Source organism: Elgaria multicarinata, chromosome 2 (genome assembly GCF_023053635.1).
Source record: "Elgaria multicarinata webbii isolate HBS135686 ecotype San Diego chromosome 2, rElgMul1.1.pri, whole genome shotgun sequence".
In the NCBI taxonomy this organism is placed as follows: domain Eukaryota; kingdom Metazoa; phylum Chordata; class Lepidosauria; order Squamata; family Anguidae; genus Elgaria; species Elgaria multicarinata.
In genome coordinates, this window is record NC_086172.1 from 95,211,483 (window position 1) to 95,227,805 (window position 16,323).

At 41.2% G+C, this 16,323-nt stretch overlaps 1 protein-coding gene across 1 annotated transcript; it reads left to right on the forward strand.

Moving 5' to 3' along the window:
- Positions 1–1,237: 1,237 nt before the first annotated feature.
- Positions 1,238–12,617, forward strand: PSMA1 (proteasome 20S subunit alpha 1). The gene is made up of 10 exons (XM_063117238.1): positions 1,238–1,334; positions 4,065–4,109; positions 5,138–5,239; positions 6,943–7,046; positions 8,559–8,647; positions 9,324–9,394; positions 9,733–9,862; positions 10,068–10,147; positions 10,681–10,785; positions 12,274–12,617. The coding sequence occupies exons 1-10, from the start codon at positions 1,332–1,334 to the stop codon at positions 12,328–12,330; spliced, it is 786 nt and encodes a 261-aa protein (XP_062973308.1). The 5' UTR covers positions 1,238–1,331; the 3' UTR covers positions 12,331–12,617.
- The last annotated feature ends 3,706 nt before the right edge of the window (positions 12,618–16,323 follow it).

Consider the following 16,323-nt stretch of genomic DNA (forward strand, 5'->3'; position numbering starts at 1 on the left):
ATCAATAGGTAAGGAGTATTACTTATGCCAGGGGTCGGCAGCTTGTAGCTCTCCAGATGCAAGGGCCTACAGCGCTCATCAGCATTAGTCAGCATAGTGAGGACTGATTATTATAGGGCCAAACTTCTGGAGGGCCACAAGTTGTCCACCCCTGGCATAGGAGCATCTAACTGTATTAGGAGTTAGCTGTAGCAATGAAGTCAGTGGGATTTACTTCCAGTAAACATACTTTGGGTGCTTAGTTCCTAGACTATGCCATCCCACTATGCCACCTGCTGCTCAAGTAATATCACAACTTATTATTTAATCATTTCTATCTATTTAGACAGTTATTTCAAAGAGCAACAAAAGGGAGAAAAAGTACTGTGAGAAAAAATAAAAAGGACAGGACCTTATCACTTACTATTAACCCATGCCAGTTATGAAAGAGGAAAATAGAACAGGAATGACACAAAGGGGTAACAAGCAGAAATACAGTATCGGTGGAAAAAATATACAGGCATACCCCACATCATAAAGCATCACAGAGTAGGAAAGTGTAAGGTACAATACTATGCATGTTGAGAGGGAGAGAGGAGTCCTACAGCTCCCAACGTCCCTCAGCTAGCATGTCTGCCTGGGGAATGCTAGGAGTTGTAGGAGTTTCTCTCTCTCTCGCTCTGTCTAAACATGCATAGAATTGCGCACCAATACTAATAAATAAATCACATTACATGTGCAGTGTTTCACTTTTTGCTAACCTCTGCAGTTTGGGAATTGACGTCTTTTTATTATTTGCACCCAGTCGCTTCAGTGGCATTTATTTATTTTATGATCATTATTATTTATGCATGTATTATGCGTTATTTATTATGCACTGTCCCGAAACTGAGAACCCGCAGCTATCTCACATTGCAAAACACGGAGAAAATGCGTCCGAACACTGCCACGGACATCATAAACGTTATAACGAGAACTGAGTGTTGCACACAGTATTCTGCGCTTCCTTCTCGACTGCATCCTACCCACCTCTTAAAACCGCCACATACAAGCCGGGGATGAAGGTTTAGTAGAACTGACTACACTCATCGGCCAATCAACTTCCAGCGCGCATGCGCCGGTGTGAGGGCGTTCCACTTCCAAACTCCGCCAAGTTAACCTCCTGCTGCTCTTCAAGGAGGAGGAGCCAAAACGAGTTCGGATCGGAAGATCGCGGGTCGGCTGCTTTTCCTTTGTAGCGCGAGGCGGAAAGAAGTGTCCAAGGCTAAACTGGTCGCTTGCCGAGCTATTCATTTCTCCTTTCACCATCTTCGGTGGTCAGACGCTCCCGCTGGTGCCCGAGAGCAGCCGCTATGGTGAGGAAAGTGGGAACCGCGGTGCGGGGGGCGGGAGGGAATAAGCGGGAGGGAGAATCAGAACGAGCCCGAGGAGGGACGGCACGGAGGCCGCGTCTTTCTTGTCCGAGTTGGTTGTGGCGGTGAGTCAGCACATCCTGATGGCGGTTTTGCGGCCCAGAGAGCGCTGTTGCTCCTCCTGCCGCCGCCGCCGCCGCCGCCTTTGAGAAAGCCCTAAATCCACCGGCGTTGCCTCTGCATCTCTGCATGAGCCATCCCGGAGGAAGAGGAGGAAGGTCCCTTTGTAACCCCCTCAAGTCCACCCGCCGTTCTCACCTTCAGGCCCAGCATCTCTCGCTCCACTGCAAGGGATGCTAATGCCCCTCGCACCATTTCTTTTCTCTGTGTGTGTTTTTTTAAACGGTCCCCCCGCCCTCCCCCACTGCCATAGGGACTGTAGAGTTTAAAAATCCCTGCCCACACGTCTCACCTCGAGATCCCTAGATTTTTCTCTTCAAAACATAATCAAAGGGCTTTCCTCAGTCATTGGAAATCAAACGTTTGCCAAATAAGGGAGATGCCTAACAATTGACACATGAAAGTGATCGCCATCTAGTTTTGTATATTCTCAGGCCAACGCAAGAGGAAACCCCAGACACCCCGATTTTCTTGCTCTTCAATCAGACCCCACTATTTGCATTCCTATTTTTACAAGGATCCAAGTTTTCACCATTACTCTATGATTCAGCACTTTATTCTACTTCCCGACTCCTGGTGTTTGCCTTGTTTTGATTGAGAAAAAAGAAAATATCTTGATTACTTTCTAGACAGAAAGCTTAACAAACTTTATCAGATGTCTTTGAGCCTCGGTGGGCTCAAAACAATTTAACTGTTTCTGGCATTCCATGAGCAAGTAAAATGTGCTTCAGCATGACTTCCCTGAATTAAATACAACTGATGTGACTTACTTTAAATTATCAGAAGAGAAACCAGAGTATGGTTAGCTGCATATATATTTATGTGTGACACACACTTCATATAGTCAAACTTGTGATTTATCAGATTTCTTGCTTGGGACATATTTTACAATTACATTGATTCCCTTTGTTTATTATATCTGCAAGTAGCTCTGTAACAATTTTCTCAGAAAAATAAACAAAACTTGGAAAAATAGTATCAACAAATAAAGTAATTAAAACAGCTATACTCGTATCAATAGCTGTACTCGTATCAACTAGCACAGTAAGAACAAAAACTATTGCATAAGTCTAAAAGCACTAATAGTAGACACTCTTAAAATGTTCTACTATAGGGCAGAAGAACCCTATAGCCACTGATGGGGAGTTCCATGGGCAAAGGAAACTTATCCAAAGCCAGGTGTATGCCAGCAGAGTGGAGTGGTGGGAAGTGCTGTATATTTGCTACCCCCTCCCATTTCCTGGCCATTTTTTTTAAAAAAATGAAACATTCCTTCCCATTTATTTCAGTGGAAAGGAACTAATGTGCATGAAGGCTGTGCTGCTGGTTTGGGGGCATGTCAGGGGAGTAGGAGGACTGTAGAATGACTTTCTCCTTGGACACTGCTAGAGAATCACTGGCTACAGAGGTTTCTGTGGCAGCAGAAACGGGAGTTCCAAGATTGGGTCCTTCTCCATGGTTGGATCTCGCTTTCCATGCTCAGTGGTGTATGGCTCTTGGGAGGTCAGCTCAGGGACAATAGGATTGCAGTCTAACAATAATAGTTTAAGGGCAAAATCCCATGCATGTTTAGACAGAAAAAAGTCTAGCTGTGGCATGTTGGAGTATTAAATGTCTAAACATGCATAGGAGTGTGTCCTTACACTATAACGCAGGGGGTGGGTAACCCATGGGCCACATGCCCCCTCTCACCGTCTTACATGGCCTGTACTGCCAAATTTCACCAAAAACAACAACGTAGTAGTTGTTTAGAAAGGCCAAAATTACATTGTTACAGTGTCCCGTTAAATTTTATTTAGGAGGTGATTAGAGTTTGATTAAAATATAAAGGATGCAGTTTTACAAATAATTAGTAGTAAAGCCCACTTGAGTAAACATGGTTAGCTTTGGGCTGTTAATGTTGTAGCTAACAATTTTTTTCCTTTTGGAGTTCTCCAGTTGATCTTCACTGGACTGATTAGTCAAGAAGTGTGCATTACTGCTCCTATGGAAATTGAAAGCAAAACTCCTGATTTTGAGAAGTAGGATTGCAGCTTTAGTGTTACTAGGAAGTGGAATTTGTTTCTGAGCTATATATTTAAAATTGGGTTGCTGGTTACTAATTTATTAAAATTTCTCTCAAAACAATATTTTCTTACTCTTGATTCAAAATAATGTGGTTTGGCTAAGTGCCCATGCCACAGCATTTGTCCACGTGATCTCGGGTAATTCTGCACGCTTCCTTGCCACACCCTTTGTCTAGCTTTACATCCTGCATTTCTTGGTAAACCTTAATAATTGCAAATGGCCTACCTGCTGCTATGAAAATAAATAAATAAATCCAAACATACTACTTCGTTCAATCTTATAAAAAGAACATTAACCCTGTGCCTATATTTTCAGCTGAAATAGTTTAAAAGTTCTAGTTGCTCAAAAATGTATTTGTTTCATTTATAAAAAATAAAACATTTATAGTAAATGTAGTTTTTTAGGTTGTTTTTTAGGTTGTTTTTGTTTTGCTTTTCCAACTGTTAATGCTGCCCATTGTAACAGATTCTTTTTTGTTCATTTTAGTTTCGCAACCAGTATGATAACGATGTCACTGTTTGGAGCCCCCAGGTATTACTTTTCTGTTTTGTTTCTTCTTGGGTGTATATTTTTCTTCCTCTTTCCTCACTGCTATGATAGTAGCATGAAAGCGTTTTTACCCCATTTCATGGGGTAGAAAGGAATGTGATGGTGAAGAGTTTCAGAAATGGGTTTAATAAATTGCCTAGATGTTGTGAGAAGTGCAGTAGATATCTGTTTTAAAAAATAATTAAAAAATTGTGAGTAAGTATGTGTGTTCTCTGCCTTCACACAATATGAATTGTTGTTTATGTGCTATGTGTACATGAACAAAAGGGATCATCTTAAAATGGAAGGCAGTTCATCAGGCTGAATGTACTAGTTTTTGTGGAAAGTGACTCTCGAGGTACTTGAGGTTGCCTGACCAGAACCTGTATAATGGTACCAGTACTAGGCACTGTAATGTGAACCTATTGACTCCACTTAAACATAGTAATGTATTTGTTGCAGTTGGCTGATAAATTCTGGAATAATAAGGGGCATACGTGTGCAATAAGCGACACCTGGCAACTCAAAGTAGGAGAACCTCCTGGGAAGGGTATGGTGATGAGAGAGAATCCAAATGCAAGCCAATGATTAGCTATGTTAATTCAGAAATTACTAAATGAAGATCGCTCTTCACTGCAACTTGGTGTGCATTTGAATTTACTCTCAAGAATTATTGTGCCAGAGGGTTGCTTATTGCCAAGCCTGTTATTAGCATTCCATACATCTACATACCCCTTCAAAAGACTTGGGTACAAATTCACACAATTTTGATAAATATGTGGTTTGTACTATTCTGTACTATTCTCACGATCTATAGGAGGATACTTTTGTGCTCACTGAAAACAGCATTAAATGTGAACATATAAAGGAAGTGATCAGTTGCAAAGAAAGAAGAAAACAACCAGTAGTTTGGTTTTCATTAACTTGAACATTTTCATTTGTTCACTTTTTATAATTATTATTGCAGGATGTTCTAATCACTTGTAAAGTCAGCACATTTCTAACGATTTTGCATGCTGCTATTTATTCAGGGCCGAATTCATCAAATAGAATATGCAATGGAGGCTGTTAAGCAAGGCTCTGCAACAGTTGGGCTGAAATCAAAAACACATGCTGTTCTGGTTGCTTTAAAGGTAAACTTTAGAGTGAAATTTGGGTTTAATATCTTTTTGTTAAAAAAGGCAAAAGTGTATGCAACCCCCAGACATCTTTCCTGGTGCCTGCCAAGGTTCGCTACCACTCTCACTTAAAAACTAATAACACATTTCTTATTTGTCAGCGGGAACTGATGTGAAATTGGTTTCTGTTGGTGCTGAAAACCCTAGGTTCAGTGGAATAGTTTAGTGTGCTGAGCCTCAGACCCCACCTCTCCCTTGTCTTTTGGGTATGTTACTTGTCCTCTGCCATGCATGTGAATGGCAGCCATTTTGTAGAGGTGTCCAGCACAGTTTCTCAAAATGCCAAATGTGTCCATGGCTTAAAAAGGTTGCCTGTTTCTGTTCTAAAACATCACTGGGGATAGGAAAGGCTTCTTGGAATAAAGATGTTTATTAAAGATGTTTGAATAGACCTTGGTTCTCCATAACTGTAAACTTAGTTGATGAGAAAAGTATGGTAAATATTGATTATGGCTGCCATTTCTAGGCTTCAAAAAAATCTGCTCACCATGGCAAGTGTGGTGCTGCCTTCTGGCTAGTATGATTAGTAGGCAGCCTTTCTCCCAACTTGGAAGAAGTGGGCAGGGATTGTCTGGGCAGTTGCATGATGATCTCCAACACCTTCCCAACTCCAAAATTGGGGGCAGGGGACTGTTTGGCAGCTGGGTGGCCACAGTACCTGAAAGGTCTTGGCCATACAAACCCAAACCAGGAACCCTTTCCAACCTCAGAGGTCTTTCTTCCTCAGCAGCAGGAAAAGTGGGTGGGAAAGGCTGATGGGGAATATTGGACACCACTATCAAAGAGCAGACAGGGTGCTTTCATCCAGTGATGCTCAACTGTGTTTTAACTTTGTAAAGCTGCCTTGAGGCCCAGCATTGGGCAAAAGGCGGGATACAAATAAAGATGATGATGACAAGTAACAACTGTGCATGCTTTCTGCCCTGGCCTTTCAGTTGGGAAAAGCCAGGGCTGATGGGAAGCTGGCAGCTACTATTTTTGGCTTGGTCAATAGGCAACTGTTCAGTTTCATTTCCAATACTAAAAGGTAGCCTCTCTATCTTTCTCTTTCTCTCTCTTTACTGTGTTTAGTTTCTTTTGCCAAGAATACCAACTGAGATTCACGGGGAGGGGATGTAACCAGGTGGTATAATACATAGGCTTGGAACCTGGCTTTCCTTCCATGGAAAGAACAGAGTTCATGTTCATGAAAAGGAGCTTCCCCACCTCCCCTTTCTCTCTGCTGCCCCTTGCACCCCTGGAAAATTGCTCCTGGGGGCTAGGGGACCCTTGGGAATGATGAGAGATACGATGCAGGGCGGGAGATGGCAGAAATCACCCCTCCCTTTATGTGAAAAGAGGAACAATTTAGAATTCAAGCCATGGTTTGAATGCAGAAAGCCCCAAGTTCAAGCTCAGTATCTCCAGCTGAATGGATACCAGCTGGGCTGAAAATGATCCCTGCTTGAGACATTCCTAAAAAACTGCTAGTTGAGTAGACAATACTGGATTATACAGACCAATTGTCATATGTGGGATGGGTCAATCCATAATTGTGTGCAGTTTCTTTTGGCAGCCTATGCTCAGTTGTTACTATAGATGTTTAGAGAATTATAAATTAATTATTCTTGTCATTGTCATAAGTGTGTTTTGCTCACAACAGTTTTTTGTGTGTTTAGAGGGCACAGTCTGAGCTGGCAGCTCATCAGAAAAAAATCCTGTATGTTGACAACCATATTGGCATTTCGATTGCTGGACTTACTGCTGATGCAAGACTCCTATGGTAAATTTGCAGTTTGGTTTATTTTATGTAATATTAATAATAAATAAAATGTAAATCCACAATGCTGCAATTCCATGTGGAGTTAGAGCCAGTTAATAGATATAACGCTATGAGCCTGTATCTGATTCCTAGTTTACTTTCTTGGTTCCTGAGTACTGTGAGAACATGCATTAAGATTACTAATGTTAGCATTTATTTCTTTTGCCAACAGTATATTTAGGTGATAAATAGAATTCAAAATGACACAACCCTTGACTAAAGAAATTTACTGTGCAAGGCTGTAGTCCCATGTGTGCATGGGAATGAGTCCCATTGTGATGTGTTCCCATAAACTTTAATTAGTATTTTAACTGGTGTGCATAGTGACGTCTATATCAGGTGGGCAATTTAAAGCATTCTGGGGGCCAGTTTAACACCCCCCTGACCCGCATTTCCTGCCCCGCCACTGCCAAGAAAGTGGGGGGAGTTTTTTAAAATTGCAGTTGAGACTGAAGCAAACTAAATTTGTCCCTTCTAAACCTCCATAGCCACTGTGGGGCCCTAGAATGGAAAAATGTAGCTTGAAAACAATTATGGCGGCAAACTTCAACTTTTAAAAACATTTTTTCCAGTTAAGATAAAATAGGTGTATTGGGGATGATGGGCCACAAGCAAGCGTCATCTGTCCCCCTCTCCCCTCCCCAGTTGTTGGCCCTCACAATCATCTGTGAGGTATGTAGGTCACAAAAAACTATTTTTAATTATCTTTTACAAGTTATGACAGCAGGGCTGAGATTGAGACATAGAGTGATTTTAAAGTTGAACTGGGCCTTGAACCCCTTATCACAGGTTCATACCTAACAGTTGTTTGCTAGTTTACATTAGTCTCAAAAGTACTTTACCCAAATAACTTTAGTAAATCTTTTTTGGCTTCTTCCATTACTATGTGCCATTTATAAAGCACATTTCAGTGTAAAAAAGACTCTATACACACACACACACACACACACACACACACACACACACACACACACCATCCCTGCCACTCTTACAATGACCCTATACAGTGGGCCAGTATGTGGGGGTTACACATGACCCCCTCGTAGGGTCTAGATCTGCTCTCTGCTGTGTTTCCCTGATGAACAACCACTTGATTATTCATCTGTGCCAAAACCTCTTTCTGGTGGTTCAGGGCAGAAGGTTGGCGAGTGGGGCCAAGGCTTGGAGTGGGTTGCGTAGACCCCCTTTATTGAAATTGCAGATTGTGGGGTGGGAGGAAGAAGACTGAGATGGACAGAATAGCAACTTCATGGATGGAAAGCCATCCAGTAACTCCATGGCTGAGGTGAAATTTGAACAGCGGACTTACCCTACTTGACATGGTGCTCCACTAATTCTGTTACACTTGAGCCACGTTCTGGTTGTACAGTCATGCTTTCTAAAGAATAATCCTAAGAAAGCTATAAATGGAAGGAATCCCATGATTCCATCCAACTACTGATGTGTTTTGCTTTCTTTTTTAAAATTTTGCAGCAATTTCATGCGTCAGGAGTGTCTGGATTCAAGATTTGTATTTGATAGACCTCTTCCAGTGTCTCGACTAGTATCTCTGATTGGAAGCAGTATCCTTTTTTAAAAAATAATGTCTGTCTTGGGATACTTATGGTTGTGAATATGATATTCAACTGTTGGGCAACGGTCTTACTGCCATGGACTGGGTCAAGTGTGTTGGCTAATACATTGTCTTTAGGGGAATTACATTAGTACAGGCCATTGGAGGCTCTTTGTTTTGATATAGAAGACATCGGATCCATTGATTCCTGGGAAGTCTCAACTACGGAACAGAGTAATAAAAACTAAACTCAGAAACCCAGCTGCTCTTTGTCAGAAGTACACACTCCCCCCCTGTCTCTCATACACCCACCCCACCCACACATTACGTTATATTTTGCATGTGTGAAATACCATCACTGATCAAATACAATAAAGCTTTTATATCACCTGTCCTCATCTCAAACAGTTTCTACAATGTCATGTATGTTATATACTCTTATTTATTCATCAGGCATTTAGTTTACCCTGAATCCTCTCTACTGTATATTAACAAGGCTGTTTTTAAATGTTCTGCTAGTGGCTGTTTTGAATTTAAATAGTCTGCTTTTACTGTTATATTTGAATTCTGTATATTTGTAAACCTCCTTAGGAACTGTTTTCAAGGCTAAATGATGGTGTATTAGAAGTTTTTTTTAATAAAAGAGTGAACCAGCTATTTGAGACATAATCCTTAGCTTGTTCAAGAAACACAGATACCCACACAGCGCTATGGCAGAAGACCATATGGTGTGGGACTTCTCATTGCAGGCTATGATGTAAGTTCTTTGGGTGCTTTTCATTCATTTTGTAAGAAAGCTGTACTGGAGGATAGGTTGTAAAAATTGTCTTGAGAGTTTTTCATCCCAGAACTTTTAGTATTATCAGCAACCCTGGAAAAAGTTCAGAGTCTTATGCCAGGTCATGAAACAGCATATGATACCACTATCGTATAACTAGATCTTTGCATAGAGAACCAGTGATTTGGAAATGGGGCATCACATACTATATATACTTGTTGCACATGATATATGTACAGTGCATACTGAAATAAAACTGTTCTGAAGATAGCTCTCTGACAACATTCCTCCTAAAACTTGCCCCCCTTTTTTTTAAGGATATGGGCCCCCATATCTTCCAGACCTGCCCTTCTGCAAATTACTTTGATTGCAAAGCAATGTCCATTGGTGCAAGGTCCCAGTCCGCTCGAACTTACTTGGAGCGACACATGACCGAGTTTGCTGACTGTAAGTCTTGGGTCTCTTCAATTTGATTGTAGCATGCTATTTGTTCCCTTTTCTTGTACGTTTTGTGGTTTTCTTGGTGATTTTTTGCTGAACAGATGTTTGGCTACCAATCACGGGCATGGGGAGGGAGTGTTTTGAGACATCCCCTTCACTGCCGGAGAAATGAAGCACTTCTAAATTGGTCATGAGTGTATATATTTTTCAGGTAATCTGAACGAGCTAGTTAAACATGGACTGCGTGCTTTGAGAGAGACACTTCCTGCTGAGCAGGATCTGACAACGAAGGCAAGTGCTGGGACTTTTCTTGGGAGTCTGCCCTGTGATCATGAAATGTAGCTTAACAGTAGCTATGAACCATATGGAGGGGCGATGACTCCTATCTATTTTCATTTATTGTGGGAGACAGCACTCACAACTGACCTGCATCTTGCTTCACCTCTGCTGGCTTACATTCACCTTTAAAACATGGCTTGGTTAAAAAGTATTTCCTGACAGTCTGGCTCTTTTTGCTTTGATCTATGTGGAAATTTGCCATTCTATTTTAGATTTGTTTTGTTGTGGTTGTATGCCATTTTGGGTGCCATTTTTGTGACAGAGAAGTGGTCTATTGATATATGTGTATAGATATAGATCTATACACACACACACTCTTGAGATGTGGAACACCTGTTATAATTAGATACTTATATGGTATGAATTAGCCAAATTTTCATTTATCTTGAACAAGATTGTCATATAAAGTTTTAGTGAATAGTAAAAGCTGTAATCCCAAAAGAAAGTTGAAGTAGTCTCTCACTTTTACAATTGTCATTTAACAGAATGCTTCTATTGGGATTGTTGGTAAAGATATGGAGTTCACTATTTATGATGATGATGATGTGGCATCATTCCTTGAAGGCCTTGAAGAAAGACCACAGAGAAAGGTACGCACGTGTAATAGATTACAATCACATTTGTAGAATGCTTTGTTTTACTGTTTCTCTGAGCTATGTTTTCTTTTACCCCAAATTTTTTTTATGGCAACTTTTTTTTTATCTTGACTTGCAGTGACTGTGCTCATTTGTTAAGATCTTCACCAGAGGCCCTTATCTAGGCTTCCCCATCTTCAGAGATTGGGGTTGTGGTGATCAGAGAGAAACTTTTGGGATGTGGCATCCCATCTGTCAAATGTTCTCCCCACTGTAATTTTCCTGGTTTTTACTCTGTTGTTTTTGGTGCCAGGCAAAGACATTTCTACTGGTCCAGGCTTTTAAAACAACCAGCCTTCTCCAGTTTTTAAACTCTGAAGAAATATGTGTCCTCTACTGTCCCGTTGTTGCTATTTTTAAAGCTTTGCATGAATGGACTTCCTTTCCTTCCTCCTACTCCTGTGCCCCTCAAAACTTCTTTGGAGGGACCTCCAACCGTCTAGAGAAGATTTGTGGTGTGTACAGGGGACTGCAAGGAGGAGAGGGAATCTGTTGTGCCAACAGTGTCCATTCCATTGGCATTGGATTTCACCTTCACTGTTTTAATTGTTCTAAGTATATTTTTAATGTTTTTATGGACGGCTGGCTAGGGAATGGCTGCCTATTCACTACCCGGCCAGGTTTAAGGTTCTTGTACTTGTGTACAAAGCCCTAAACAACTTGGGACCAGGATACCTAAGAGAGCGCCTTCTCCCTTACCAACCTGCCCGGTCACTGAGGTCATCCGAGGGCATGCTCCTGGTGGTTCCACATAGACCCATCCTCCAATTGGAGTCCACCAGGGGAAGAGCCTTCAGCATGGTAGCCCCCTCCTATGGAATTCCCTGCTTCTAAAGGTCAGGCAGGGCCAACTTTGTATTCCTTTCGGCGCCTCCTGAAAACATTATTCCAGGAAGCCTTTCCTTAATGACATTTTGCTTCTTTTAAAATCTATTTTAAAGTGTTTTATTCTGTTTATATTTTATCTTGTTTTGTTTTATTTTATCCTCTGAAATTTTCAATGGGGAGCAGTATATAAATATTGTCAATAAATAAATAAAACCAGTTAAGACACAGTTACTAGGTTTTGCTAACTACTTCTTATAAAAGCTCTGTTGGGAACATATGAGAATTTCAGCTCCATTTTTTATTATAAGATTAAACATTTACAGATAAACCAAGGATGTATAGTATGATTGTCAGGCTGAGAAACTAAATGGGAAATACATGAAAGTAACTAAAAAACCTGACAAAGATATCAAAGCATCTTTTGGCTTTGTTTACATGGGATTGTTAGTGCAGAAGACTGGAGCAATGAATATCACATCTTACACTCACTACTGTGGTCTCTAAATTGAATATTGGTAGCATTATATATTTCCTTGTAGAATTTTATTTTGTAACTTGCTATTAGTGACAATTGAAACTGACTTAATTTCTTTACTTCCCCTGTCCCCCTTCAAGACTGCTCAACCTGCTGAGGATACAGCAGAAAAGGCCGAGGAACCAATGGAGCACTAATTATTGTGCAGGAAGTATAGGTTACGTCAGATGCAATAATGCTGGAGCATTTGTTTGTATTCTGGTAACTTTGAAATAACTGCATATTGTAGAGACATGTTCTAGTGAGTCAGTCTTTAAAATGTATTGCCAAAAATCTTATGCTGGCTTCAAAGAATTGATAACTGACCACTTCTCCTGGGAAGAAAATATGTCATTTTCTAGAAAAGTATGGAATATTGTTTTATATAAAAAGCACGTTGCTTTTATGTCGTAAAGACATCTATGAAATAAATCTGTTCGAGAAACATGTTGCTCTGACTTTTTTAAAAACCTTTTAAAGAAATCACCCGACCCTGCTATTCTTCTTTGATCCTGCTGTCAATATTTGATTTGTTTTTATGAGTCTCATTATGTCAAGTTATACTGGAGCATGTGGTCATATTCTATTATACAATCAGTCAGAAAATTAGGCTTGGATCTTAAGATAAGTTAATTTAAAGTAGTTCAAAGACGGAAAGCTTTCCATCGCTTGCCCACCAAAAGCCTTTCTAGAGATTCAGGAGGGCCTCCTGAAAAATGTGGGATGGGGGGGACCTCCACCCAATTTGAGGTGATTCCCCCTTCCCACATTGGCCAGGAGGGGCCCTTGACCTTCAGAGTGTTTTTGTTTGACATAGTTGACTGCAGGGGAGAGGAGGGGGTGGGAAGGGGAGAGAAAGGTTGCCTTTGTGAACTTAGATTAAATTATCTTAACAATCCAAGCCATAATTTATATTGTGTTCCTTCCAATTAATAGCTCCCCACCAAACACATAACGGAGATAAGAGAACAGGTGAAGATCAACCAATACAACTTGAAGTCTGTGCTACTAGGCAAAACTTTTTAACAAAGCAGCTGCCACATGCTTTGTTATAGGAAAGAGGCCATCTTTTCTTAGTAGTGAAGGTTGGAATCCTATTCATGATTAGATAGAAAAAAGCCCAATAACTCCCAGCATACCCCAGCCAGCCATGTATAGGATTGCACCCTTAGTCACATTTAAGGAAAATCTAAATTTCCATTAAGTGGCTAGAACCTTATACACACTTATCTGGGAGTAAGCTGCATTTAATTCAGTAGGGCTTACTTTGAGTAGACATGCATAGTATTGCACTGTTCAATTCATAATTGGAATAGCTCTCAAAGGCCAGACCTTGAAATGTAATCCAGCGCTAAGCATATTCCTGTGTAGTACAAACAGTACATAAAACAAAAACTAGTTTGTATTTTTAGCTACTCATTCATAAATTAAGTCCCATTGAATTCAGTCAGTTTGCTATAAATATAATGAAGTCTGGATCCAACCCAAAGCCTGCACAGCAACTTTATTTTTTTTATTCTGTTTCTAATCCAGGCCTTTATTAGAACATATTTATTTATTTATTACATTTCTATACCGCCCAATAGCCGGAGCTCTCTGGGCAGTTCATCATATAGTCACACTGATATCCCTTAATATTATGCTGTAGAGTTTTAACAGTACAGAAAGATATTTTAAAATTAGGGACTATAGAACAAACTAAGAAAAAAGTGTTTGATTCTGTGAGAAGCTTTTACAGAAAGAGTCAAAGTACAAAGAAATGAGAATGCTTGATTTGCACCAAAATTACTATAACTTAATCCAGTACTTAATTCCCAGTTTTCAATGGAACACAACTCTTTTGAGAAGAATGTAAACCAGAGAAAGTATTCAGAAGTAAGCCCTATTAAATCCAATGGGATTTACTCCCTGGTAAGTGTATATAGGGTTGTAGCTTTAGCTGTGGCCACTATCCTAAACAAAATTACTAGGACATAAATCCAGTTGAACATAATAGGGCTTACGTCTGAGTAAGAACGCATTGTGTTGCACTTTTAAGCATTGACTGGTTCTACCAATGAGAGTAGGAAAGGAACAAAGAATACATTTTTTCTGGTGACTTAGTGTGCTTTTCCTACTCTGGAGGAGATTATTACTCTCATCATAACTACTTGAATCAAATGGCATACAGGCAAGCTATAAATCTGCTTCTCTATACAGTTCTCAATGTATTTATATTTACCAACACATTTTCTTACCAATAATCTGAACACTTCGAAGTATAGCTGGGCTTGCCTACGATTAGGCGGAGTGAGGCAGCTGCCTCATGTAGCAGATTTTTGATGTAGTGAAAAAGGCAGGTAATTGCTGGATACTTGTCAATGGTTATTTTTATTTCCATAAAGGGACAGAGATGCTATTTGCTTCTCTGCCTCAAGCAGCAAATGCCTTGAGCTGGCCTTGCAGTTAGAGCATGAGCTCCATCCATCCATCTTCACTTCTCAGAAGTGCCTCTGGAATGTGTGGGGATTGGAGATGTTCTTAGGAAATGAAGGTGGTTGCAGGAGGACACTTTCCTCTGCAGTGTGCACAGCCCCCAAGGAAAAGGGTGGGGTGGGGGAATAAACTCCCCCCCCCCTTTTACCTGCTATCTAGTAAGCAGGATGGGAATTAAAGAGAGCAGCAGGGGACTGGGGAAAGCAGTTGGGAAGGATAGGAAGGCAGGGAAGTCTGAGGGGTGGGAGGGGAGCGGAGGGAGAGTTGTATGTTTGAATGCCTGGATAGATGAAGTTGCATGCGAGGAGAGAAGATTTAGGGGTGATCCACAGAGTGAGGGGGAATTTTGAAGGGATCTTGAAAGAGGGTGTTTGTGTGCTTGGAAGGAGGAAGTGTGTGTGCATACATGCATTTATGTATGCATGCATGTATGATGGGTATGTGGGGTGTTTGCTTTTGTGGGACAATAGATGGGGTGGTAAGAGTGCATGTGTGTATGGCTGATGACTGGATGCAACCACAAGTATTTGTGTGAGAAAGAGATTGTGGGAATGAGCTGGCTGGCAAAGGGAAGGGTGAGAAAAAGTTTGTTTTCTGTAAAATAGGTTTCTGTTAGTGCACAAAACAGTTCAAAGGAGTTGCTTTTATATGTTGGGACTCAGAGCCCACCTCTGGTTTGCACTTAAGGCTTTTGGGCAGGTGACTTAACCATACCCCACAACACCCATTTTAAGATGATGCCCAAGACAGTTTCTCAAATTGCCAGATGTGCCTACAGGCCTGAAAAGGTTGAAGCCCTCTACTCTAGAGCCAAAGCACCATTATACAAAGTATAAAGCCCTTGCCATTCTCTGGCTTTCTAGTTTGGATTAAACAAGTTTTTATTATACAGCTTCCCTTAGGACGCAATCCTACGAATGTTTAGGCAGGAGGGGGAAAACTTTTTCTGTCTAAACGTGCATAAGATCGCATCCTTGAAGTTTTAAAAGGAGCTGTGAGCCTGAACCCAATACTAAATATATTTAGTACTGCCCAATACTAAATATATTTACCTGGAAATACAAGATCCCCTAAACTCAGTGGGAGATCCTAGCGACTGTACGCTGAGACTAAACCCTTAGTTCGAAATAAGCCTTTTTGAACTCGGGAGCACTTCAATATGGACGTGGAGAGGATTGTGTAGGAAAACTTTATAGGCGCACTAACTGGCAGCTAAATGCCATTCCATCACACTGTTACTTCCGAGTAAACATGCTTCGGATCTGGTTCAACGAAAGCACACAATGGGACCCATCTTTGATAACTTAAGCAGGGAGACAGACGCACACTCTGGCTGAGTTCGGACGACACGCTAATCAACTGGGCGGCGGAGGGGGGTAATAGGAACAGAATGGGAAACAACCGTTGATTAGCGCCTCGTCCGAACTCAGCCTCCCTCTCACTCTTCATCGCTTTCAAAGCTATGGTTGATTTCAAGGACTGGGGGCGACCGGTTTCCACGGTGGGTTGGACGCGACAGACACCGCAACAAGGCCCCATCGGTGGGGACGGAGCGGAAGAGGCCGAGCTTTCTCCCGCGTTTCTGCGAACGGCGGAGGCGTGTCCCGCTAGGGCCGCCGTACTATCGATGTGGCCTGTGCACGGAGTGCTTCCACGTCAGCTGGAGCAGGCAGCGG